The sequence below is a fragment of the Channa argus genome, chromosome 20 (genome assembly GCF_033026475.1).
Source record: "Channa argus isolate prfri chromosome 20, Channa argus male v1.0, whole genome shotgun sequence".
Lineage (NCBI taxonomy): Eukaryota > Metazoa > Chordata > Actinopteri > Anabantiformes > Channidae > Channa > Channa argus.
Genome location: NC_090216.1, coordinates 9,154,519 through 9,178,780, shown reverse-complemented (window position 1 = coordinate 9,178,780; position 24,262 = coordinate 9,154,519). Strand labels below are relative to the sequence as shown.

Below are 24,262 nucleotides of genomic sequence, written 5' to 3'. Positions count from 1 at the left end.
TTTTGGGTCAGAAATTTTGGAGTCAAAAAAGCCACATAGCTCCATGTACAGTAAATGCCAGTATTTAAAGTTCTTTAAATGAGGGAATACAATAGAACAGTTTGAAACATTGATTTAATGCGATTCACACTTAATTTCACAGTGAGTTGTCATTTTATGAATATGTGTTTAGATTCATGGAGACAAAGCCATGAGTACAAATTTGGGACAGGCTAAATGAGTGTGTCTGAACAAAGTAAATTAGGGGAAGTTAAGAAAAATTTAAATAACAATTACACCTTCTACCAAAAAGACTTCTCATTAACATTTTGGTATTTGGTCTACATGTCAAACTCTTTACAAAAACCCTTATCCCAACTGTCATTAGGCGAGAGGCAGGATAAATCCTGGACAGGACACAGGTCTATCTCAAGGCCAACATAGAGAGACACACAGACAGACAACCATCCACACTCCCATTTATATCTACGAATATTTTAGTTACCAATCAATCTAAAACGCATGTTTTTGGACTGTGGGAGGTAACTGGAGTGCCCACGAAAACCCACGCAAGCACAGAGTGAACAAGCAAACTCCACAGAGAAAGGCCACAGCTGGCAGCTCTTCACAAAAATTAAATTAAGCAAATTTGCACAGTTAAATAACCAAATCATAAAAATGTAAAACATCCTTTGGAATGGCAAAAAAAATTATTGTACAAAACTGTGTCTGTCTGCATATTTTAGTGCAAGAATGTACTGAGCAGGCTTATATTTTCATGAGGCGGAATCAAACATAGAACACCCTGTTTGTACCAATATGTGCTTTGCTCAATACATACAGTATTTTTTGCTACAAAACATTCAGATACCCAAATTTCAGATAGCTTTTTCAACTGATGCACACATCACAGAAACTCGATATAGTCTGATATTTCAATACATACAGTACAAAAAAAATATACAAATTAAATTAAGGTAGCACGCACAGTACAGTGTTAAAGGCTACATTACAGTTATTGTAGACTAGTCTGCTAGATGTACGTGTAAACACTGAACTTTACCGTCACTGGTAACTGTCATAGCTTTAGTCTAACTTGCACCACAAAAAATATTAAATTATCATTTTATCTTAGCTGTGACACAAATATCTTCTGTATAGCAAAGTTGTTTAGCAGCGAAATTAACAATCTTTTCAGAAAATGTCAGCATTCACAGTATTATTTTCTAACAGAATAGAAGTAAGGCATGAGCTAATAATGTAAGGCCAAAGCATTAATGCATGAATAATAGCGTTTGCCAGACAAGGTACCAAAGTTTATTCTACAAAGGTTTGATCAGTGTTATCAATATGTTATTCCATGTCATCTCAATAAAGGCGAAAACAAAACAAAAGTCTTGGGATAACAACACAGTAGTTATCAGCAGATCTCTCAACATTCAATCTGAGACTGCAGCTGTCTCCGGAGATTGAGAGTGTGCCAGTTGAGCTGCTGGATGTGTTGCATGCGATCTCGCTGGCGAGCCAGGTTCTGGGGCATAGGGTAACGCTGGCAGCCATAAAGATACTGGTATGGGATGCGAACATGGCAGGCTGCGGCTCGGCACCGAGGCTGAGGTAAGGGTGGCAGCAGCATCCAGCGTTTCTTCTTAGCACAGTAACGGTAGGCCTCCTTTCGATACTGCTTGTCCACGTTGTTGCTGTTCCTCCATCCACCGATAATGAATATATCTTCGCCTAAGTAGCAAATTGCAGAACCTTCCATACTAAGAACCTCCGGAGGGAGGCTGTCGAGGATGTCATCAGAGATGTTTCTGCTTATTTTCTGCTCTGCGGCCTCAACTGTTATGTTGTAGTTCTTGGGGCAACAGGAAGCAGTGTGGTAGAAGTTGGTAGAAGCAACAGCCATTTGAAAACTACAGTAATTATCAATAAGTGGTAGTATTTCCACTTCCTGCCACTTGTGATTCTCAGTGTCATAGCAACTGGTCACAGTGCTCAGTCCATCCTCACTGTCCATGTCCACAGGGGTTCTGGCCATCACATACACATAGCGATCCTCCACACTCACTGTTTTGACATCTCGTAGTATCTTTGGTGCTGGATCCAGATTGTACCACTCATCCTCCCCAGGGTCATAGATAGTTACATCCTTAAAGCCTGGACTGAAGTTACCATGGCCACCAATACTGTAGAGTAAGTTTTTGACCAATGTGAGCCCAAAGGAGTGTTTGCGGCTGGCCAGGCTGTTGACCTGCTCCCAGCTGTTAAGACTGGGGTTGTACCGCTCCACCATCTTGCCGAAGCCTGGCTCCATGGATCCTGCCACGTAAACATGGCTGTCAGTGACTGCAATGGCATGTCCATCCAGGTGGTTGTGAATGTGTGGCAGGTTGACCCAACGATCTTCAGCAACAAAGTAGCCCACACACTCACTCAAATACTCTCCGCCTTCCGAAACACCACCTACTACCAGGATTACATCCATCTTTTGGCCAAAACGAGGCTGGATCACCGCCGTGTAGGAGGCACACGTTTCTAAATCAGCTGATTTAAGGTTCTCAAGATGAACAGCGTGGAACTCGAGTGTGTCAGACACCAGTTGCTGACAAGTTACACTGTTTGCCACCAAGGGTTCCTTTCTCACCACCCGTGTCAGGTAAGTTGGAGCAATCTGTGGCAGCCATAAGAGCCTGAATAGCTCCTCAAAATGCTTCTCTCGCTCCTCTGTGTTTTGGTACACCCATTTTATAATGGCCTCGAACAGTTCCTGTTCAGAATCAACAGTGATTTCTGAGTCTGACAGCCAGTGTCGCACGAGGTGTAATGGCAGCATATAGAATTCCTCATTATGAATAATTTTATGGAAATTTCTTCTAACCATCACAGCAGCTTCCAGGGCAAGTCGGTCCAGTGTGTACATGTGGGCTAGGCTGTGCACGGCTACACAGTTGGACAAGCTCAGCTTCTTTATTAGGAAGTCTCCACAGAAGTTTTTCAGCTGCACCAACAGGAATCTGACGGAGTGAAAACGTCAAAATTATTCAAATGTCAAACACTGGTGAACTGAACCAGTCGTGATGTCTATCAGTTACTGCAGTATTATAAGCCTGCAGCTACTAATGAGTCCTATACCGTCCAAAACTTTACTTAGGGAAGTTTACAATTATGTAAATTCGCATGGATTTAAATGATTTAAACAATAGAAACCTTAAATGATTAGCATTTTTCTGAGATATTATTTAAGTTAATTATCAACAAGTTTTTGATTTATTTTCTGTTGCTATAAAGAGGCGGTACAATGTGTCAGGGACTACCAAACACATGCAGGTTTAAATTCCAGCAGAACCCAGCAAAAAAAAAAAAAGTTGCTAGGTTCACAAGTTCAGGCATGGATGCATAACCGCAGAGCCTGATATCAGGCTCTTTGGCCTCAGGGGACCACAAAGGCACAAACACATCAAATAGATGCAAAATGGCCCAAAAAGAGGTACAGAATGACCATAAACACATACAAATTACATCAAAATTAAATTAAAATGACAAAACAAATGTGAACATTACAACAGACTCACTGGTGAGTATACTGCACAGTCATGAGGTCTAATTAATTCTAACTAACTAGTCTAACTAATTTTACAGATGCTTCAGTTTTCATATTATCAATCTTCACAACTTGTAAACATCTGGCTCCCAGCTCCAGTGCGTCTCAGAGGTGTTTTCACTATCAACCTCTTTACTAGTTTTGAACAGCCTATTGCAGTTTTCCAAAGAGCTCCTATATAATTATACTATACTTATGTCGCCTGCAAGCAGTTTAGGTAACTTAAATTTAGTTGAGGGTCAATTGGTCAATCTATCGAATATACTGTATGTGCGTATGCAGGCTTGTAACTTCCTAAAAACAGGCGTCTAACCAGTCGAGCACCATGTTCCACAGGTGCGTAAATAATGACGACAGCTAAGGTGTGTCTTAGTCACGAGCAACAAAGGCCCGCATAGAACAAGTGTACAAACCGCCCGTGCAAGCGAAAACTTTAAGTTTGATTAAAATGTGGCTTGAAATTACCTGTCAGCAAGTTCCAACACTTCGTGCACATTGGCAGTGGTCACCCTGATCTTTCCTGTGTACATGAACTGAAGGACCCTCTCCACAGTTTCTGGGTTGGGTCCAGTTTCCGAGGTCCACTCTTTCAGCTCCACTCGCCCAGACACAGACTCGGAAAACTGTCCGCCCAGCAGCAGCGTGAAGTACTGCGACGCTGCCGATAAAACAGAGCGGTGGGCGCATAACGTGTGGACGTTTTCCCCGCGCACCCCTCCGGACCTGAAGACCAGCGTCAAGTCGCAGAACATCCCCGCCTTCCTCTGCTCGTTCTGCCGCCGGGAGAGCTCCGAGCAGTAGGCCGAGCAGGTGAACTCATCGGCCTCCTCAGCTTCTCCGTCACCTGTTAGCGCTCCCTGTGCGCCTCCGCTCCGGCGGCTGTCCTCTGGCTTGTCCGCTGCCGCAGCCATACCGCAGGATGAGGCTAGTCTCAGAGGCAAATGACAGCTCTGCCCTATCTTTGGGAATAACTCATAGGCATATATAACACACGTGAACAAACATTCAAAAACGGACATGCATGCGCAGCGTTCACGAGCTGGATTGGAGAACAGGAGCGCTCACTTCCGTCTTCGAGGATATAAACGAGCGTCAATGCGAGGCTCAGAGATTCCAGCTAGAATATCTGCTCACACCCCTTACGATAAAACAGAAGATTCCAATGTGTTGAGGATTTATGATGCCGTTATGGCGCATGAATGTGTGTATATTTGGGGGAAATTTAACTTTGTTTAAAGGAGGTACCGCTTTAGCGCATGCGTGTTGTTTGTGTACACGGGTTTGTTAGATCCCATAAAAGAAATCTTTATTCGATAAGTACTTACGGGCACAATTTATATGATTTATAAGCTCCAATTAATGACTTTATCCCTAAATATTATGCTAATGCCTAATAAATCAGCAATAGGGTATTAATATAATTTGTAAAGCTCATTCTCAACCATGAGTCTTTCTAGTTTTATTTATGTTAGAAAGGTTTAATTGGTTTGAATTAACTGAAATTGTCAAATTTGGGGAAATTGTTTCAGGAAATCCGCAAAATCCAATAATAAACTTGGTTTTATATAACAAACTCATTACCTACAGTTCCTAAGGTTTAGTAACTGTTTATGGTGTCATAATTTGTCTCTGTAGCATAGGCACTGTACTTAATCTGATAATACAAATGGGGCAGTTTTTTTTTTTGCCCAAGATGTCAATTAATCCTATTCTTTGGACATATTAATTTCAGTGAAGACTTTGGCATCAAAGGCAATAAAGTGTGTAGCAGCATGTTTGTATATGCACTTTGCACTGGCCTTTGTTAAATTATTAGGCAGAATGTTATTTCATAAACCTGCTGAGTCTTTCGAGTCCCATTGTGCTATTTACAGTTACTTTTAAATAAAACGTGTGTATTTGAACATTTTTGTATTTTTTTTCCTGCAACAGATTTGTGAAATCAGTCTTCTTCTCAAGACTGAACTCGTCACCCTTTTGTAAAACTGTTATGTCTAAAACATTATGTGGGTAGAAACAGTGGGGTTAAGGTGTGAAGCTATTGCCTTGTAGGTAGGTATCCAACCATCTGTCCTAGAAACTAATCGCACTTCTTTACCAAAAGTACATACCCTTATGTCAAAATGAAAAGTAAAATACATTCTTTATTATCATTATTATAATACTACTTTGACAGCATATTACAAAACAAAGCAAATTTTTCCATGTTAAATAAAAACAAAACACACAAACACAGCAGGCCATAAAGTGGGGAATTACAAGTCGTTTTGAAGTGGTGTTAAGTCTTATCATTGCACATTGGATAATTCTTTTACAGAGCTGACATCTGTATTATGTGTAATTGTGTTACCTTCAAGTAAAGAAAACTGCTTTCATGATCCCTCACCAAAATATGCCAAAAGACGACTCACGGGGCTCATTCATGAAGCAGTTTTGTTAGTCCTTCTTTGATGCTAATTACATTTCCTGTCCTAACACAGTTTTGGAGAATACAGAAGACAAGTAATTCAATTTGTACTTGCTGTAAAGGATTGAACACTTCAAAACCACCACCAATTGACAGTAGCATTTGAGTTGTAACTGTTCATCAGTAAACAAGATTTTTCTAGGAAAAGGCAAAAGTGGAGAGAAAAGTCCCACTGTAATGCCGCCTCGTCAAAACTTAATATCTAGATAAGCTCTACATCCTCTTAACACTGGACCCTGTTTATTTTTAACAAAGACAACAAATTCCTAAAGCTAACTTTGGTTTCTCTTGTGGTGACAAAGATCTTTCTCAGTGGGAAAAGGCATTTAAAAACAGAGATTAGATCTAGGTTTACTAGTGTTTAAATAAAAGGCGCAGTACTCTGAAAGCATGCTGAAGCACACTTTTCTGTTGCCCAAAATAATCAAATACTGATTTAAAAAAAAAAAAAAAAAAAAAAAAAAAAAAAAAAGGTCAATTTGTGTGGGTAGTATAAAAACAAAAATGACATTGTTGTATCGGACTAGTATTGAGCTTGAACAAGTTTTGTATCAGCAGCCATTACTGCGGATTAACTAATCAGCACAGGCAGTAAGAAAATTTGCTTCCGATCCTGACCTCGTACCTTGTACACAAAACATTTCTTCTTTTCTTTTTTAAATGTGCCAATTAATTTTGTGCTCCTGCACTGCTGCAGTTTGCATTGGTTTGGCTCGTTCTTCAAAACTGAATAAGTTACATCTCAGTGTTTTTAAATAATTTGTCAAAAACTAAGTCTAAAAATATAGTTCCCCTTTTACCCATAAAAACTAGATCAAAAGCTTTTACCCAGACCTCTCAGTTTGACAGTACTTCCACTTTCCAGAATCATCCTGCCCAGTTTTCTTAAGGCAGCTGTTGTCATAACTGGAGAATACATATTTCGAATGAGATGAGCAGTCACATCTAGAAGTGTGTCCCATTGATTGATTTGGGCATTACATCGACATATGTTCAGGAAGCACATAGGAGATATCGTCCCAGGGGTGGCGGTACAAACCCTGTTTCAACCTCTTCTGGTCCAAGTAATGGCCTAATGTAAGACACAAGTTAGAGATCTTGTTTTAATACTTTCACCAGATAATGTCATGACTCTATCTCAATGGGACTCACCAATAAAGCCCATACTCCGGCCAAGAACAAAGATGCCATTTAGTGCACCGATCTCCACAAACTCGTCAGCTTCATCTCTGGAACCGTCCAACATTCATATGAGAAACAATACCACAAAGTGTACTCTCAAAGACAGCAACAAGTCAGACAATACACTTTCAAATCTGAATTTTTCAAAATGAATAGTAATAATACACTATAATTTTATAGAATTATAAAGGTCAACAACTTTATACACCATCTTCCACAGGAAGTGTTAAACTAATAAATAAAGACAATTTCGTAAGGGATTAAGAATTATAAAACTGACCAAAACACATTGACCTTCTCTATATTGTCTGCTTTTTGAAAGTCTCTCTCTCTCGATATCCCTACCGTGTGAAGCCACCACATGTCCTAAGCAGGTCCACAAATGAAACACCAATAAAACCATCTACGTTCAGAATCAGATTTGGTTTCTGAAAATAAAAGACGAGGACAAAACAAACAAAAACAGAAAAATATAAGTAAGTCAGTCCACCTTTTACCCAATTTGACATTAAAGGGAAAAAAAAAGGATTCTGCATACTGTCCATAGATAAAAACAGTCTTACAGTTTCAACAGTATGCAGGCTTTAATTACTGACCATTAACGCCATTTAATTGTGTCGATGTTTTTTGTTTCTGAGGTAACCACTCTGACAAGTACCTTCGATGTGGTGATTTTCTCTACATCTAGGGCGTAGTCGAGTAACTGAGTTGAGGGGAAATGCTGCTTGACAAAATCCTTCAGAATCTGCACCCGCATGTCTGGATTGTTGATCTGAAAAAAGACGAAAAATTGTTTACTAAAGGATGCTGTTTCTAGTTTAATGAATTTTTAAGAACCTCATGAAGATAACTAAGATATTAATCTCTGAACTTTCAATAAATTATAACCATATCTATGTTAATCTAGATTTTAAAATAATATAATTAGCTTGCAATAATGGAAATTAAGCTATGAAAAGTTAAGTACAGCTGACCGATTTCACTCTGTGGCCAATGCCCATGATCAGCTTTCCATCCTTCTTCATCTTGTTGACAAACTCCATGGGCAGCATGCCACTATCAAATGCCTTGCTGAACTGCTTTGCAGCTGCATCTAGAGCACCTCCAAAACGGTCCCCCTAGAATTTAAGAATAAATCATGTTTTAGTACCAATGCATTTTTTAATTTAAGTACCTTTAGATTAAAATGTCAAGTCAAGTGGCTTTTATTGTCATTTCTACTATACACAGTGGTACACAGTAGAAACGAGATAACGTTCCTCCAAGAACCAAGGTGCTTCAAGCAACACAAGCTATAGTAAAGTGCATCGAGTGCAACCAAGTGCAAACAGTGCAGACGAAAAAAACAGTACAGACAGACAGTGTAGACAGACAACACAAGTAACACAGGACAGGACACAAGACCCAAGACAGTGCCGACCAGTAAACCTACTGTATACTATTTTACAGTACAGTACAGTTAAGTGTGCTAGGGGTGTAAAAAAAAAAAGAGCAGCATGTAAAAAATGTGACCCAAGGGGCACACAAAATAAATGAAAGTGGGATTTTAATCAGCAAAAAATTTAGGAACGCACAGGAATTTCCAGGAAGTTTTCAATATTTGTCTTTCACTGTGGCACAGTGTTAAAGGGTGTTCATACGTGTTACATGATGTAGGTTCCTGTAGCTGGCCTCTGGGGGAGCTAAAGTTCTGTGTGTTGTGCTAAGCATGTCATTTACATGCTTTGACTGAGCAGTTCTCTCTGCCACCACTAAATCTGCATTGAGGGCAGATTGTATGTAAGAGTTGTTCTTGCTTTATTCTGTCCCACTAATGTACATATTGTGTTAAACACACATTCTTAATAAATGTTAAATACAACATTTCCCTTTTCCTCCTTTTACTTTATAATTTCTCAACGTTAGGTAGTAAACAGACTTGCTTCAGTTTTTACTGGAATTCACACAATTCTAATAGCTTAGGTTACACATCATGTTAAATACAAATTGTTGAAAATCAGCAAACTACAACCTCCTTTTAGTTTGTAGTTCATTCACATTGGGGCTATAAAAGGGGAATTTCTGCTTTGGTTTCTGGTGTTATCAAAAAGCTCCATATTGGCTGTCATCAAACTGTAGCTTAACTGCATCAGAGTGTAGTTGAGCTTTTCTCAACTTTTTCTCCTCGTGCAGCTGGGCTCCTTTTGCATCTAAAGAGCACAGTGGGTTGTATTCTATGGCATATCTGGCTTTCTGTTGACAATAAATGGGCAGCTGCTGCTGGCCCCGCTGTAGCTCTGTGTGTGTACACCCAGTTATATTGTGAGGGTGGGCAGTACTTACGATGGTGAGCAGGCCAGAGGTGAGGCTTGAAATAAGGTCTTTGCCAGCTCGAGCACAGACAATGGTGTTGTGTGCACCAGAGACAGCAGGCCCATGGTCAGCAGTTACCATGAGGCACATTTCAATGAACTGGCAGGCATAGCGGGGAAGTCTAGGTAGAAACAGCATAGTTTGGAACACTGAATATATTTTTGTAAAAAGAACAGCAGCCAAAAAAAAAACTCATTTCAGTCCCTGATTAAGACCAGTTGTTCAGTCGTCATACAAACCTGCGCTGAAACCAGAGCAAGCCCAGGACTCCTCCTAAGCCCATTTCCTCTTTAAAGACCTCAGTGATGGGCATGCCTGCATAGATCAGCTCTTGACCTCGCTCATCACAGATACTCGTCATGAAGGACGCTGGCTTACGGATCAGGCCCAACTCCTGTAAATTCCAGAAAAAAGTAAAACAAATAGGAGGGACAGTGGAAAAGCATCTCTATTGTAAAGCAGAGCTCAATATCAGTGTGTATATACTGTATGTCAGCAAGACTACAGGTATGTTTGAGGTAAACTGTGGAGCCATTAATCTTTTTGTCTACCAGAGAGCACTTGCAGTACTATTAAATATCTCAGCATCAACTACAATTATATTAAACAAATAAACAACTTCTTACCCTGGCCCAAGAGTAATCCATTGGTACTGTTGGGGGAGGAACCTCCTGCGCAGGAATGATTGTTCCGTTGGCCACCAGATCATTATAAACATCCCTGTTTCAGGATTTATACACAATCAGTGAAAATTATTTAATAGTTCAGTAATTAAATGAATAGAATTAACTGTAATATATTTCATACTTAATGACATTGCCGAGCTCATCAAAGCTCTTTGGAACATAAGCTCCAGCATCTCTCAAAGCCTGGTTCTTGGCAACTGCTGTTTCTGATGCCTGGTTAGCACAGGCCCCTGCGTGGCCAAACTGAACCTAAAGACAACAGTATGAAATGCTTTGCTCAAAAACACTAAATTCTCAACTAACAACCAAATCCAACACCAGCATACACACCTCTGAAGTAAACATAGTGGCACAAGTTCCAATACACCAGCACACCACAGGCTTGGTTATCCTGCTCTCTCTGATGCCCTGGCAGATCTTGTACTCCTCTGTGCCTCCAATCTGGGGGTCAAATGAAAGGTGACTGAGAAATGGCTTTACCCACACATTATTTTTACTGAATACAAATAGATTCAAATAGAATCATGTCCAATAATGAATGATCATTCAGGAGCTGCTCCCACCTCTCCCAGCACTACTATCATCTTGACACCTGCAGTGTCTTGGTAACGCAGGACATGGTCCATGAAGGTGGAACCTGGATATCTGGACAAAAACATAAAATATAGTGGCTTAAAAGCTTTTTAAACAATGTACAACTTGCAAGAAAAAGTAATGAAACTGTTTAAAATGTCATGGTTTTCTGCATAAATTTGTCATGAAACGTGATCTGATATTCACGGAAGTTGAAATATGCAACAAACAATACTTCTAAGCTGATAAAACACAGTCATGATCTTTCATGTCTTTATTGAACACACCCATTAAACATACAAAGGGATTGGGGCAAAAGTAATTATAACACTTGGCTTATGATGTCTGACTGGACCCGGAGACCCATCAATGAAATGAGAACGGAGGTTTAATTTGGAACGTGTACTTTTAAAACAGCTCTAAAAGCCTCATTGTGCCAATAATACAAGCAGCACCACCTGATGTGACACCACTTTGAAGAACCTTCAGCTCAGATTATGTTGTCTTTTGTAATCATGGCCAAATGATGAGATCTTAGAAGACCTATGATCTAGAGAGTCATTGATTTGTGTGAAGCTGAAAAAGGTTAGAGTACTCTCAAAGACCAATTTATTAAGTCCACAGTTGGACATACTGTCTATAATTCAAGATATTTGGTACTGTGGCTACCCCCTCCATAAAGCTGGGCTCCCTGCCAAGATTACTTCAAAGACACAATACGAAATGCAAATGCAATCAATAAGGTTGGGGGGAAAAAAAACCTAGAGTAACAACTAAAGACTTGAAAGGATTCTGTTAATATAGAGCTGAAGCAGTTCTGTAAGGAAGACTGGTCCAAAATTCATCCTAAAAGTTTTGCAGGTCGAATTTACAGCAACAGGAAGAGTTCGCCCGAAGGAGGTTCAACCAAGTTAAAACACTGTTGTGATTACTTTTTCCCTCATCAATTTATAAGTGTCATCAGTGTAAATCTTTTATGCCTACTCCAAATTTTTAAAAACCCCCTCAACTGGATTAAACATGCCATATGTTTTTATACCTGTCTCCTCCAATGGCCACACCTTCATAAACGCCATCTGTGGTGCGAGAGATGATGTTGTTCAACTCGTTTGACATGCCCCCAGAGCGTGACACATATGCCACACTGCCAGGGCGATAAAGTTTGGAAGCCAGAATGTTGTCCAACATGCCGCCGGTGTTGCCAATCTTAAAACAGCCCGGCTTAATGCCACCAACCTGGGAGATGGATATAAATGTAATTTTTAGGTCAATTAATGTTTAGTAATAAATACAGTATGTAAAATGCAGAAAATGGGAAACATCTGTACATTCTCAGAACAGCCTTTTGTAGTACTTTGTAAAGCCGTTTACCGTTGCAGGACCAATTATAGTAACACCTTTCTCATCCGCCATCTTGATCATCTTCCTTGTTTGGGCTTCAGGGATACCTTCAGCTATAATGGCAATGGTGTGAATCTGGAAAAACGTTTAGATCGAAGTGGTCACTTGCTTGTCTAACAATGATACATACAGAGTCTTATATAAATAAATCTGAACATGGTCTACAGCACACATTTTTACCTGTGGGTACTGCATGGCCTCCACTGTGCTATCAAAAGCTGAGCGCAGTGAAGCAAAGCTGATAAGAACATCTACTTCAGGGTGCTTCTTCGTGGCATCAGCCATGTTCTTATACACTGGAAGCAGGATCTCCTTGTGGCCCCAATAGAACTTTTGCTTGTGATCCCCACTGGGCAACACAAAAATGGCATAATTAAAAGAAAAATAAAGAGCTCTTGGTTTCTAGAGGGAAACCAATTGACCAGAAATTGTTGTAATAAAGGAGAAAGGCCTTAAGTAGAGAGTATTCAAGTCTTGTAATTCAGCCAAGTTTATTTCAATGTGAGATCTTGGGGAACCTACGTGAATGGGTAGACCATGGCTGCAACAGAAGGGTCTTCCCGGGAGCATACGTAGTCAAAATCCAGCATACCTTGCACAGCACGTGTCTGCATGCCCCAGACAATGGTCTTTGTATGTTTGCTGAAGAGTGTGGTGGCTTTGGCTGAAAGAACCAGATTGCAGAGACAGAGAGAGATTCAAGTAAGAATAAGGGAATGACGAGAAAATAAAATTAAGTAAGTAGTGGGGTGGTGGGGGTAGGACAGCAAGAATGGGGGATGTATCAAGCAGAATACAGAGTGAACACACTTTGAGGACAGAGACACAGGGGGTTGAGATAACTGTTAAACTTTTCAAGGTCGGTCTGACACACACCAAGATATGTTTAGAGTTTTTCAAATAATTTTTCAATAATATTTCTCCTCGTTGGGTTTGAAGACGTTGTTGTGTGCACTCAGAGATATTACCTCACCTTACCCTCACCGTGCAGAAACACCAAGCGTTTGAGTGCTGATGACACCACTCTAAAATAAACTAATTTAATTACTAGTAGAGGCATGTTCTTCATAACGCAACAGTATTTCAATCCCAAGTGTTAAAAATAAATTTAAAAACCCATCCCCACGCCTTAAAAATGTTTAATGCCTAAGGCCAGACTCAAGCATAATAAAACATGTTACAGATTTAGAAATTGTCAAGAGTTTGATTATGAAAGCAGAATGTCATGTTAGTCAAAGCAGATACAGGCGTCTCTGCCTAGGCTCACTGTCCTCTATTGTTACATCTAACTAATAACCTGCACACCGCTTTTGCCCATCCACCACTCTTACTACCTCTTTAACAGAGGTCTGATTGACGAGTAATGTTTTGCGATAAAGCGGGCCTAAGAGAAACCACATATTGTGTTGAACTAATGTAATTTTACAAACCGTGAAAGCTCAGTTTTGTCTCTAGGGTCTACTATGTAAAGACATTCTGAAGATGCTGAAAAATACAATTAAAAATTACAGCATTTACAGAGTTTAAGTTCAGTTCAAGATGATTCAACACTTTCAGTCTAAACATGTCCCTCCAACCAAGGTGCAGTGATGCAGATGGAACCTCTTAAAGGAGTAAGCCACCATCAGAATGCAAAAATAGACAGACTGCACAGAAACACCAGCAAACAGTTGAAAATGGGTAGGCAGAGGAATTGGACAGAGGGCGGAGAGGGCAGGAAGACAGGCTTTTCACACCCTTCCATACCTCTACTGCAGCCTGAAGAGGCTTGTGTTTCTGTGACCCCATAGGACAAAAACAAATAGCAAATGAGAACAAAAGGAGAAAAGAATGAGTTCATCTTTCATGTACTTCGTTTACTGAACAGACTTAAATAAACTGTGGTCACTATTTCATCATAAAACCATGCCATACTGTAAAAAGCACAGCAGTAGAAAGAGCATGCAAAATGCATCTGCTATGAAGCAAGCCTTTACCTTTTAATCTAAAAACAGTAAATTCAAGCAACAAGCCAAAATCAACAATCCCTACACAAGTCTACACAATATTTTTTTCTTCATTAGAAACAAGATGATTATTTTGTACAGAAGTTTATTTTATAAATTATCTTTACAATTAGTTTTTTCATTATTCTTTAGTTTAATATTACACACCCACGAAATTGAAGCTGAGGTGATGCAAACAGGTTTCACACACAGGCACACTTCTTTTAACCAAGATTAGAAGAGTGAAATGAGACAAAACAATGTGTGTGGACAGCTGCCATGTGGTCCTGGTACACCCATAACTTACCTTTCCAATCACCTGTGGCCACATTCTTCAGAGGCCACAGTAAAGAATGAAGCGAGTCTTAGAGACACAAGCATCAAAGAAACAAGGGTGAGCTGACAAGTTTGTACAGCAGCAAAATAATAAATAAAAAGGAGGAGGAAGCCATAGAAATAAAATCAAAATGCAGAATAGCAGTGAGTGATTGAGGGGAAGAGTGGGAGAAACACATGAAGTAAGCATAAGAGAAATGAAAAACCAGAAGTGCACAAGTACATGTAGAACATTGCTTTTAGAAGCAGCCAAGAGGTGAGTTCTATTGTGTATTTACTTGCTGGAAGACCGGCTTTAGATTTTTTTGCTGGGGTGGCATCATTTGGCGTCCTGGGTTCAGAAAATGAAGCTGTCCTTGATGTCGCTGGAGTCCGCTGTAGAGAAGAGAAACATTTGTTAACAGAAAGGTACACATTACATGACCAGACTATATAGTACAACAAAGCAACTCAAGTTCTAAAGTTAAGGCTTTTCAACGATTAAACATGAACTCTATGATATCTGAGTCATCTTCATTTTAAATAAAAACACAGAAAGTCAATAGTCACCTTAACTGTTACAGACAATAAAATAAGCAAACTGGAATGAACTTCATATGAAAAGGAAGCAATGACTAACATACATTGACTACACTATACATTTAACTCTGTAAACAGCATATAAAAAAATACCATGTATGTCTCAAGCAATACATCTGCAATATGTTTAAAAGAGTAGTAAATGACCTGCTGACCACCCTATGTTCTCCCACTGTGTTAGTGAATGAAAATACCATTGCACTGGTGCCAGCATTTAGGAGGAAGTTGGCAGTATGTGCGTCCATTGGGGGATGGTTAGGGATTGGCTGATGGCCTAGGGCCATTCCAACGATAGCTGTCATATGGGTCTCTGTACCAAACACATGGATAGGAATACCTGTGGTCTTTCCTGCAGAAGAAATATAACACATTTAAGGGAAGTTGTTAAGAGAAATTAAGAATTTCTAATTTACCTGCGGATTCAACTATCACAGAGAAGGTTAATTAGCAGCCAATCACTTACCGCACACATCAACTTCAAAAACATGTTCCAACATAATCAAATGACCCTACTCTCTGTGCTAGAATAATTTGAAAAGCAATAGATACGTTTTTCCGCAATTACAAATTACAGTAAGTTATTCTTTTTTTCTTGTTACCCTCCATGATCTTTAGTCCAATCTCACTCACCTACTTCCCCCATCACCCTCAGCCCCTCCTGGTAGTTGGGTCCACCACGTCGTACAAATATGCTGACCTCATGCTCCTTCAGAGGACCTTGATAGTCTTTTATTGCCCTGACAATGCCCTGAGGTAAGAAAAAAGAAGGACAAATGTGGAACACAAAGCAGTATAGGTCTGCAAGAGTTTCACCGTTTAGTTTTACTAAATGAATAAGTTCATACAATATTCAAAATAACAAACTCGTGTATTTCAAAAGGACTTCAGTCACAATGTTCATGCAAACATCTAAATCACTACTTTTTGTAGTGACTGTTGTACACATACACACACAAATATGTTTTTCATTATGAGGTATTTATAAAAAATATTATGAGTCTTCCATGGATTGTGTACTGTAGTGCCATGCCAAATAAAACATTGGAGGGGGAAAGTAGGCTGCAGAGGTCATAACAGTTCGTGTTTTCTTTAAACTGGACTCCATTTTGCCGTCCAGTGCTGTAGGTCAAATTTCAAACTGATCTGAAACCATGAGGTACCGATGAATCTGGTTTACAAACTTATTTCAAAAGAGTACCCCATGCTATTAATACACATTTTTTAATAGCATTAAAAAGAGAAACAATATTGTGCAAGAGTTGTTTTTTTTCCCCCTCTTAGGGAAAGTATAACTATAAATCTCAGTGATTTTATCATACTATGAAGCCTTGTGATGTTATAGGGCTGACATAATTTACTATGCAAACCATTTTAAATAAATATATTACTTCACCTTGAATGTGGCTGCGACATTGGTAAAGTTGGCAATACTTCCTCCGATGATCAACACTTTACCTACAGTACAGAGAGAGAGGTGGGTGATCTGTTAATATGTTCATGAATTAAAGTTGACACTCCAGAAACATACACATGAAATGCACTGCTGGCAACATATACATCATGGACAGTGACATAAGGGCAATGAAATGGGGCAACCTTTCAAGATCCCTATATTTCAGAGCCAAAAGGGCAGTCTTGTTTCCTGATGACCAGTGGTCCCTTAATAAAATCAAAGCCATATTGGTTGAACTCACCTTGAGGATGTTTTTCCTGTGTCATGAGGGAGAGGATGGTTTTAGCATAGTCATACGTTTGTTGTTCACTGGGTGCACCAGAGTACTCGCCATAGTTAGCTAGTTCATCCACTCCACCCAAATCACAGATTGTATCACTAAAAAAAAAATAAAATAAAGACACTGAAGTACTGTGCTCTAATTCCACTTGACGTTTTTAATTTCATTGAACTAAAATGATAAGCCTATAACAGGAATGATTTAAAAGGCATTTGTTTAAAGCAAAAGGTGGCCTTGCATGAGTGAGTGCCAAAAGGTATGTGTAAAATGCTTTAAAAGGAAGAGGTAAGTGACTTTTGTCACTGTCATAGAATTGAGAAGCCAAAACCAACAATGAAATGAGTCTACATAACCGTAACATCTCGGAATTCAAGACCTGATTTAGTTATTTTTGTCTGAGCCATACAGCTGCACTGTTGTCTGTAAACAACAGACACCAACGTTTTCCAATCCACTGATAGTGAGGATCAGAGGACCCCAACCAGAGCCTGTATGGCATACTGCTGAAGCTACAAGATTGGACCGGTCAAAATGTAGTGTCTGAACATTCCCCAAACTAGGTACAGATCGCCTCCTTACTTTTAAACATTTATACACGCTGGTGAGGAAAAAACAGTAACAGTTTACAATACGAACCATCTTCATAAGCGTGCAGTGACCTTGAGAGACTGTGCTGTTATCATTCTATGGGGCTGTTTATAGAGAAAAAACAAAAAACAAAAACACACACAACATTCTCTGCCCGTATTTTTGTAAAAAACTGTAACCTAATATAACTGTGGCTGACTGGTGTGCTTCAGTAGTTTTTGACATGCCATACTAAAAAGCTCAATCAGGTTCTGAGTTCACAGAGTTTACATGTTGTAGATAAGTCATTGCTTTATTTTTTTTAAGTGATTCCTTAACAATAATAATAATAAAAAAAAAAACAATTGCTATTTTTTTTTACAAAACCATTTTAAGGACTAAGAGACTACCTGTAGACTACTGAAGCCCCCCCTCCAGCCACCATAGTCCAGATCCTGCCTCGAGGATTCAGCAGGGTCAGCTTTAGACTGGCACCACTTTTTGCATCCAGATCAGCTATGTAGGCCTCCTACAAGACGCAAGCATATTGTGGTAATACACAGGTCTCTGAAGGCATGAGCCCAACGATCAAGGCAAATTGAGGTTTTAGATACATTTAAGTCCTGACCAGTATTAAATAATGTCAGTAAATGTAATGCTGTCAAAATGAAAAGTATCTTTATAATGCTATGTGACTTACATACAGATTATTAGTTATGCAGTAATAAAATTAAAAACAAAAAAACAAAACAGCTCAGCTGATTTGACACTTATATTATCCGTAAATACACAGGAAATGAGCAGAAAACAAATTGAAGCATTATAACCAGACAACTCTGATTTCCATACCACAGGTCTTACCTCTGGATATGCTTCTCGTCCGAATGGTGGTGGGAACTCCACGTCCCCCCACTTAGCCTTGCAGATATAATCTGCTGTTGCATCAATCTTGGCAGCCATGTCAAGGATGTACACACCATTATTTGTGACAACTGGTAAAAAGATTAAAAGTTACTTTTAATTTGACAGTATTCCATACATACTTCCATACCATAATCAAGTATTAGAACCAGCATTAATCAGGGTTAAATGTCATCATTTAGACTATACATTTTTCCCGCACAAAAATGTGTAACTTTTGCCAACTAAATCATTCAATAATAAGTATGTGCAAACTATGTGGTAACAAAAAGACAAACATAAAACTAAATGTTGTTTCTGGGACTACTTTAAGAGCTGAATAGAGTATCGCATAGCGAAGCTAAAAACTTACCAAGTGGGTTGATCTCAAGATAGGTGAAGTAGAGGTCCTCATATAAGTTGAAGAGGCCCACTATAAAACTGGCCAGGACTCTGCAAAAATAAGTAAAACAAGTATAACTTTATTTTTTTTTTCCCCTTCCGGCTGTTTCCGTGAGTTCAGGGTCGCCACACCAAACCACTATAACAAATTAAATCACAAAAGATGATAATGCACAATTTGACTATTAGAACCAAATACTGCAACACTGAAATTTCTACAGGGCAGAACTTGGAATAAGTGCTGTATAAAAACAAAGATCAGCATGTTCTCTACACCCTGGGTGTGACATTTGAGAAAAAAAAAGAAAAAGAAAATCTAAAACACACTGCTCAAGGTTGTAACATTGAACAGCACAATAACTACACTGTAAAAAGATAACCTCTGTATTCTTTGGCAGAGCAAAAAATAAACATAAGAATCTTTATGACACTTGGTGAGAATAACTATATAAAGACAGAAGACATCTGGTTAACACTATTGTAGTTGTAGCAATAACTGGCCAAACACATGAGGGAACACCTCATTAAACACTCTCTAAAGTAAAATTTCATCATCTGGTTGCTTGGTGGCACCCTGGATACACAGAAAACACAAACTGAGCAAATTCAAACAGTCTAATTTAAGAAATTCAAAAATATATCAAAATTGCATAGCGTATTTGCAAAGGAATCACATGAAAAAAAAAGGATTCCCTTCAACCTTGTCCCCAACCAAATAGATATAAGATGGGGAGCTTGGTGGGTTTGACAGGAACCATATAGGACTTATGCACTGTTCTATCCATGTTTTTATATTATATTCAATGGTAAACAAAAAACAAACAAACAAACAATTCAACTTTATTTATTTATAACAGCCAAAAGGTGTATGTCCATACCCTTTCCTATCAGCAGGAACATTTGTGAGGAGCTGCTCTGTGACTTGGCCTTCAGTCAGCTTGTCATCCACTGGAACCACCAGCTTCTGTGCCTTGGTATCCACGTCGCCCACCTCCACTCCTCCCTCATGGTGGAAGAGCACATGGTCTCCCTCACGTGTAGCATAAATACACACATAAAACTCCTCTTCCTGGGTGAACGTTAAGCCAAATACAAAGATGCAAAAACAGTGTTTTAATGATTTATTTCTGTAAACTAACATTTTTTTAAATCTCTACCGTTAAAGAACATTGAGTTTCCCCATTTAAACCAAACTGACCTTCACTCAGGCACAGTCTATCATACATTCACAAGGGACTACCACAAAGCACACATATGATATCTTCAATAACTAAACATAATAAACAGAATGTAGATTGACAAAAATGTAAGAAGCATTACCTGTGTGTGCGGGACAAATGGTTCAATGAGGAAGTTCTTCAGCAAACCCTTTGCCTTTCCCACCTATTCAAGACAAACACTTGATGTCAAAAAACACAGGCATTCTAGTCCTACCTAGTTATATATTTATGTGAAAAGCTACTGTTTGAAGTTAATAACTGCATAAAATGATTCCGCATCCCGAAACAAAAGCCAGTTCCTATGGGAAAAGTTGAAAAGACCAAATGACCAGCAAGAAAAAATTAAATGATAGTTAACTCACAGTGGTCTCTCTCATGAGACGGCCTTTCAACCACTCCTTGACACCTTGCAGGTCCAGGTTAATGCCAACCAACCCGAGTTTTCCACGCCGCTTGATTAGTTGATCTGGCTTCACCACTAGCTGCTACAGGGGAACCAAGTGGAAGGCACATCAGCCTGACACATATAAATACTGGTGCCACAAAACAAACTGAAAACAGGTTAACAAATGCACCTGCTGATCTATTGCCAATTTTCACATTCAATCAAAGTCACATATTATTGTGGTGCCAACAAATATCAGTAACAGCATTTAATCAGTCTTATGGTCCCCATCATTTCCCTAGTGAGAAAACAAAACCCAAGACAGGCTCGTACAGTAGCAGCCTTACCTCTGTCAGGAGCCATGGATGCTCCTGTGTGAGGTGTTCCCAGTTGGTCTCAGCAGTTACAGTGGCATAGAGAAAGCGGTTCTGCACAGCCGCTGAAGTGCAGATATGTTTATACAAGAATTCTTTTCCCCTTTGCTCTGAGATGGCTTTCGCCGACATGGCAGCACTAGTTACCACAGAACCTTAGGAAAGGGAAATTTCACAGTCAAAACATCATCATTGTGAATACTAATGGATAAAACAAATACAAAACGCTGCAATGCATTCATATCAGAAAAATAGAAAAAGGCTTTCCAAAAATACATGCACTGTGAATGCTTCAGCGCTAAAAGGATTTTCCAAGCAGAGCTGAAAAATGAAAAAAAAAGTAAAATGCTGAAATAGCCGAAACCAAAAGTTGCTTCCTCACATATTGGTTAGGCAAACTTCAAAGCCTGACAGCCTGAATAACTTCAAAGGCAATTGTCTGATGTCATTAATGCTGTCACTAAAGCAATCATTTTTAGACATATAAAAGTACAAAAGATATTTTAAGCTGTACAAGCCATAATGTCCTTTATAAAAGTGTTTCCAACTTAAAGTACGCTGAAGTACTTAGGCGCCAAAAAAACAAACAAAAAAAAAACGTACAGAACAACGTACGGCCATAACGACAACAACAACAACAACAATAATTATAATAATAATAACAAAGATGAGGATATCATTACAGTAGATAAATCCAGGTTTTTGCACACATGCTACGTGGGGTACAAGTGAATGATTTAGTTATAATGTAATAGTTAACACAGTCACACATTACTGTTTTACATTAGAGTAATGTTTTACAAAGTCAGCCTGGTCACACATTTATCCAACACATTTATTTAGCCTCAATACAGCAAACAAGATAAAAAATATTCTTTGTCATGTTAAGTGTATGCTGTTTTACTACTTTATCATGCTGCTGAAAATCCAAACAGAAATATTTATAGTCTACCACCAGAACAATGAACTGCTCAAAATAAGCTAGGCTGTTCTCTTTACATTGTGTCAAGTGTTCATAAATGTCCTCATTTATTTAAAGGAATCATTTCTGTGTTTAACTACCAACACAAGCCAGTTAAGAAAGTATAAATAAAATAGTTGTGAAATTTTGGCTAATTAGAGCTAAATTATTATTTGTTCTTGACCTACACTAATAAAATAAGTGATTTTATACCTCTGATTGTGATGTCAACTGTCAGGCAATATTTTAATAGAAAATAAGAGAAAGAACACTAAAAGTACTGTTATTCTTTTAACCACAGGAGTTTAAATTTGGGTTACAGTAACATGCAAACCTGTAATACTAAGCTACACAAAATCACTGAATAGTATACGCCCATAAGCTAACTGTAGTTCACTACTTTCTATCAACAAACTAGCCTGTGCCCATATGTGGTTATGATAAAAAAAGAAAAAAAGAAAATTACATAAGATTACATAAGTGTTAGGCGCAAAGATGTGGCATTGAAACGATTAGATGATTCATGGCAAATTAAAACCAAATTAATCAATATTTTAATAAAAATCAGTTAATGCTTGATTATTTTCCTCTCACAAGTATGCTCCTTTTGTCCCAGCATTTCAAATGAACAGGTTATCTTTGTTTTCTTAGGAAAAAACAATGACAAATCACCACCTTAGGCTCTGAAATACTGTGACAGGCATTTGTAAACATTCTGATAATTTATAGATAAAACCATTATTAGATCAGGAGAAAAACATCACAAACAAAAACAATAATTCACCAGGATGCAAGCTAAATTCGGACCCCTATAAAGCAATGTGGAAACAGCCTAAACTAGTCCATAAAGTGCTTTCCTCTCCTCCACCACAAACCAAACAGTGGTAAGCAGAAACTCTTGATAACAACCATGTTATCTTTTCTGCTTATGAGTTATTGATAACGTTTTATTTCAGCTATTAAAACAGAAGAAGTGGCTGTTTAGTAGCAGCTCTGTGTCAGCTACAGCACTAAAAGAAAGACTAAAACTCAGTCTGCAAGAGGTCCGACTAGGATTTTGCTTAGCAGGCTATTCTGTCATGTAGATGTCCCAGTTTTTAGCCTGAAGGGTTCACTAGTAGTAGACACTGGGCTCTGATATTGTGTTACTGTATGGGCTCTTGAGATCAAGGAAGATGGATGTGGAGGCAGCAAAAATCACAGGGACACGCAGATGGGGATAGGTGCTGCTTCGCAGCTGCTGTTCGAAGAACTCAGCTGTTACTTTAGCATCAGTTCCCCGGTGCTAAAACATGTGCGTCAGGCCAGCGTTACGTTATGTGAATCAAGCTGCTGTACCAACTACCACACCCACTGTTTAGGCTGCAGCCCGACCTAGCAAGCCTGGCAAGTTTCAATAACTTTAGCATGACTGGCTGTGGGTAAATAAAGGACAACTTCCTGGACAGGATCAACGAGGATCAAGAGGGTATAGAAAAAAACCCCAAGTGTTAAATGAACATAAACAACAAGACTGCCGTTTTTGCCCTTTTTGTTTTTAATTTTCGGATGATGTAAGTTAAGCGAATATTTTGGGTTTTTTTTAAACCGGCGAGAGATGACTCAGTTGTTAATTTCAGTTATGCGCATAAAACTTTATTCCAAAAAGTAACCGCTATGAAAACAGGATAGAATACGACTGTGTCTTTTTTCTCCGACAGGAGGACAGTGTCTACAGTTTTGGAAGTCAAACCTCACAGCATCTCAAAACCGCTAGCTCCCCCACGTCCTGATTGACAGACAAGCGGACTGGCTAACTGCCGTAGCTGCAGCTAGCTAACTGATACTAACAAAAGCTGCCCAATGCTGCTGTTTAAATTGCTGGGTGAAAGCACTTACCTTGTCTTTTAAAGTGGACTTTTGGTGAAGTACGGAAATCGCGTCCACGATGAAGAATGACGGTGCTGATCAGTCACTTCTTCTTGTACCAAAATGAGCTCCTGCCAGACGGACGCCACCTCCTGTCGCACCATAATCTGGCGACCGATTACACGTCGATGATGTGCCTGGATTGGTTTAAATTGATCACGTGACGATGTCAGCTAACGCCCGCAACCTTATAATAAGAAGTAACCTACAAGAAATGACGGAAAAAACATTCAACAGCAGGAATTATACTAACCGTCAATCGGAAAATTGTATTTGCCCAAATAAAATCTTGATTGAGACTTTTAAATGTAACTTTTCGTATTGATTCAGTCCATGAACGACAACTGAGGTCATAAAATTATAACGATATCCGTGTACTCAAATTAAGCTCAACGTCCTACCTAATGTTGACAGGAATATCAAAAATGTTGTAGTACTTTGTACCCGTTAAGGGGAAAACACCGTACTTTTACTTCACTACATTTATTGTACTGCTTGGATACTAGTTACTTTTTGAAGATCATTAATAGAAACTACAATTAACTAATAAGTCATGGTGGAATATTATGAAACTAAACCCTAACCCTAAAAAAGAGATTAGAATCACAGGGACGCACAAATACTTGTACTTTTACATGAGTACTGAGTGTAAGTACTTCTACCACCTC

The 24,262-nt window shown here is 38.9% G+C and overlaps 2 protein-coding genes across 5 annotated transcripts; both read right to left on the bottom strand.

Annotated features, from left to right (window-relative positions):
- Nucleotides 1-95: 95 nt before the first annotated feature.
- klhl11 (kelch-like family member 11) lies at nucleotides 96-5,007 on the bottom strand. The gene is made up of 2 exons (XM_067487911.1): nucleotides 4,049-5,007; nucleotides 96-2,996 (listed from the first exon to the last, which is right to left on the bottom strand). The coding sequence occupies exons 1-2, from the start codon at nucleotides 4,600-4,602 to the stop codon at nucleotides 1,412-1,414; spliced, it is 2,139 nt and encodes a 712-aa protein (XP_067344012.1). The 5' UTR covers nucleotides 4,603-5,007; the 3' UTR covers nucleotides 96-1,411.
- A 700-nt stretch (nucleotides 5,008-5,707) lies between these two features.
- On the bottom strand, nucleotides 5,708-23,731 carry aclyb (ATP citrate lyase b). 4 transcript variants are annotated; one of them, XM_067487907.1, is made up of 30 exons: nucleotides 23,565-23,730; nucleotides 20,699-20,880; nucleotides 20,329-20,451; nucleotides 20,067-20,129; nucleotides 19,625-19,815; nucleotides 18,718-18,797; nucleotides 18,306-18,436; nucleotides 17,855-17,973; nucleotides 16,839-16,975; nucleotides 16,538-16,599; nucleotides 15,775-15,892; nucleotides 15,339-15,493; nucleotides 14,844-14,940; nucleotides 14,537-14,593; nucleotides 13,991-14,020; nucleotides 12,767-12,908; nucleotides 12,425-12,593; nucleotides 12,215-12,319; nucleotides 11,883-12,079; nucleotides 10,834-10,915; nucleotides 10,601-10,711; nucleotides 10,392-10,519; nucleotides 10,211-10,304; nucleotides 9,824-9,978; nucleotides 9,555-9,705; nucleotides 8,207-8,350; nucleotides 7,891-8,004; nucleotides 7,578-7,660; nucleotides 7,203-7,279; nucleotides 5,708-7,122 (listed from the first exon to the last, which is right to left on the bottom strand). In XM_067487907.1, exons 2-30 carry the CDS (start codon nucleotides 20,855-20,857, stop codon nucleotides 7,028-7,030), a joined length of 3,369 nt encoding a protein of 1,122 aa, XP_067344008.1. In that variant the 5' UTR covers nucleotides 20,858-20,880; nucleotides 23,565-23,730; the 3' UTR covers nucleotides 5,708-7,027. The 4 variants fall into 4 exon arrangements, with proteins under 4 accessions (XP_067344008.1, XP_067344011.1, XP_067344009.1 ...); XM_067487910.1 differs by lacking the exon at nucleotides 7,203-7,279 and having other exon boundaries at nucleotides 23,565-23,731; XM_067487908.1 differs by lacking the exon at nucleotides 14,537-14,593.
- Between the last annotated feature and the right edge of the window lie 531 nt (nucleotides 23,732-24,262).

What these genes read in the sequence shown, in the direction of transcription:
- klhl11 (XM_067487911.1), bottom strand. Translation starts at nt 4,602, where the DNA reads ATGTCCGTTTTTGAATGTTTGTTCACGTGTGTTATATATGCCTATGAG. An exon ending in GTGTTGGAACTTGCTGACAG is followed by an intron (nt 2,997 to 4,048) that starts GTAATTTCAAGC and finishes TCACTCCGTCAG; the next exon opens with ATTCCTGTTGGTGCAGCTGA.
- aclyb (XM_067487907.1), bottom strand. Translation starts at nt 20,857, where the DNA reads ATGTCGGCGAAAGCCATCTCAGAGCAAAGGGGAAAAGAATTCTTGTAT. An exon ending in GTCTCATGAGAGAGACCACT is followed by an intron (nt 20,130 to 20,328) that starts GTGAGTTAACTA and finishes TGTCTTGAATAG; the next exon opens with GTGGGAAAGGCAAAGGGTTT. An exon ending in CTATAATTGGTCCTGCAACG is followed by an intron (nt 12,080 to 12,214) that starts GTAAACGGCTTT and finishes TCCATCTCCCAG; the next exon opens with GTTGGTGGCATTAAGCCGGG.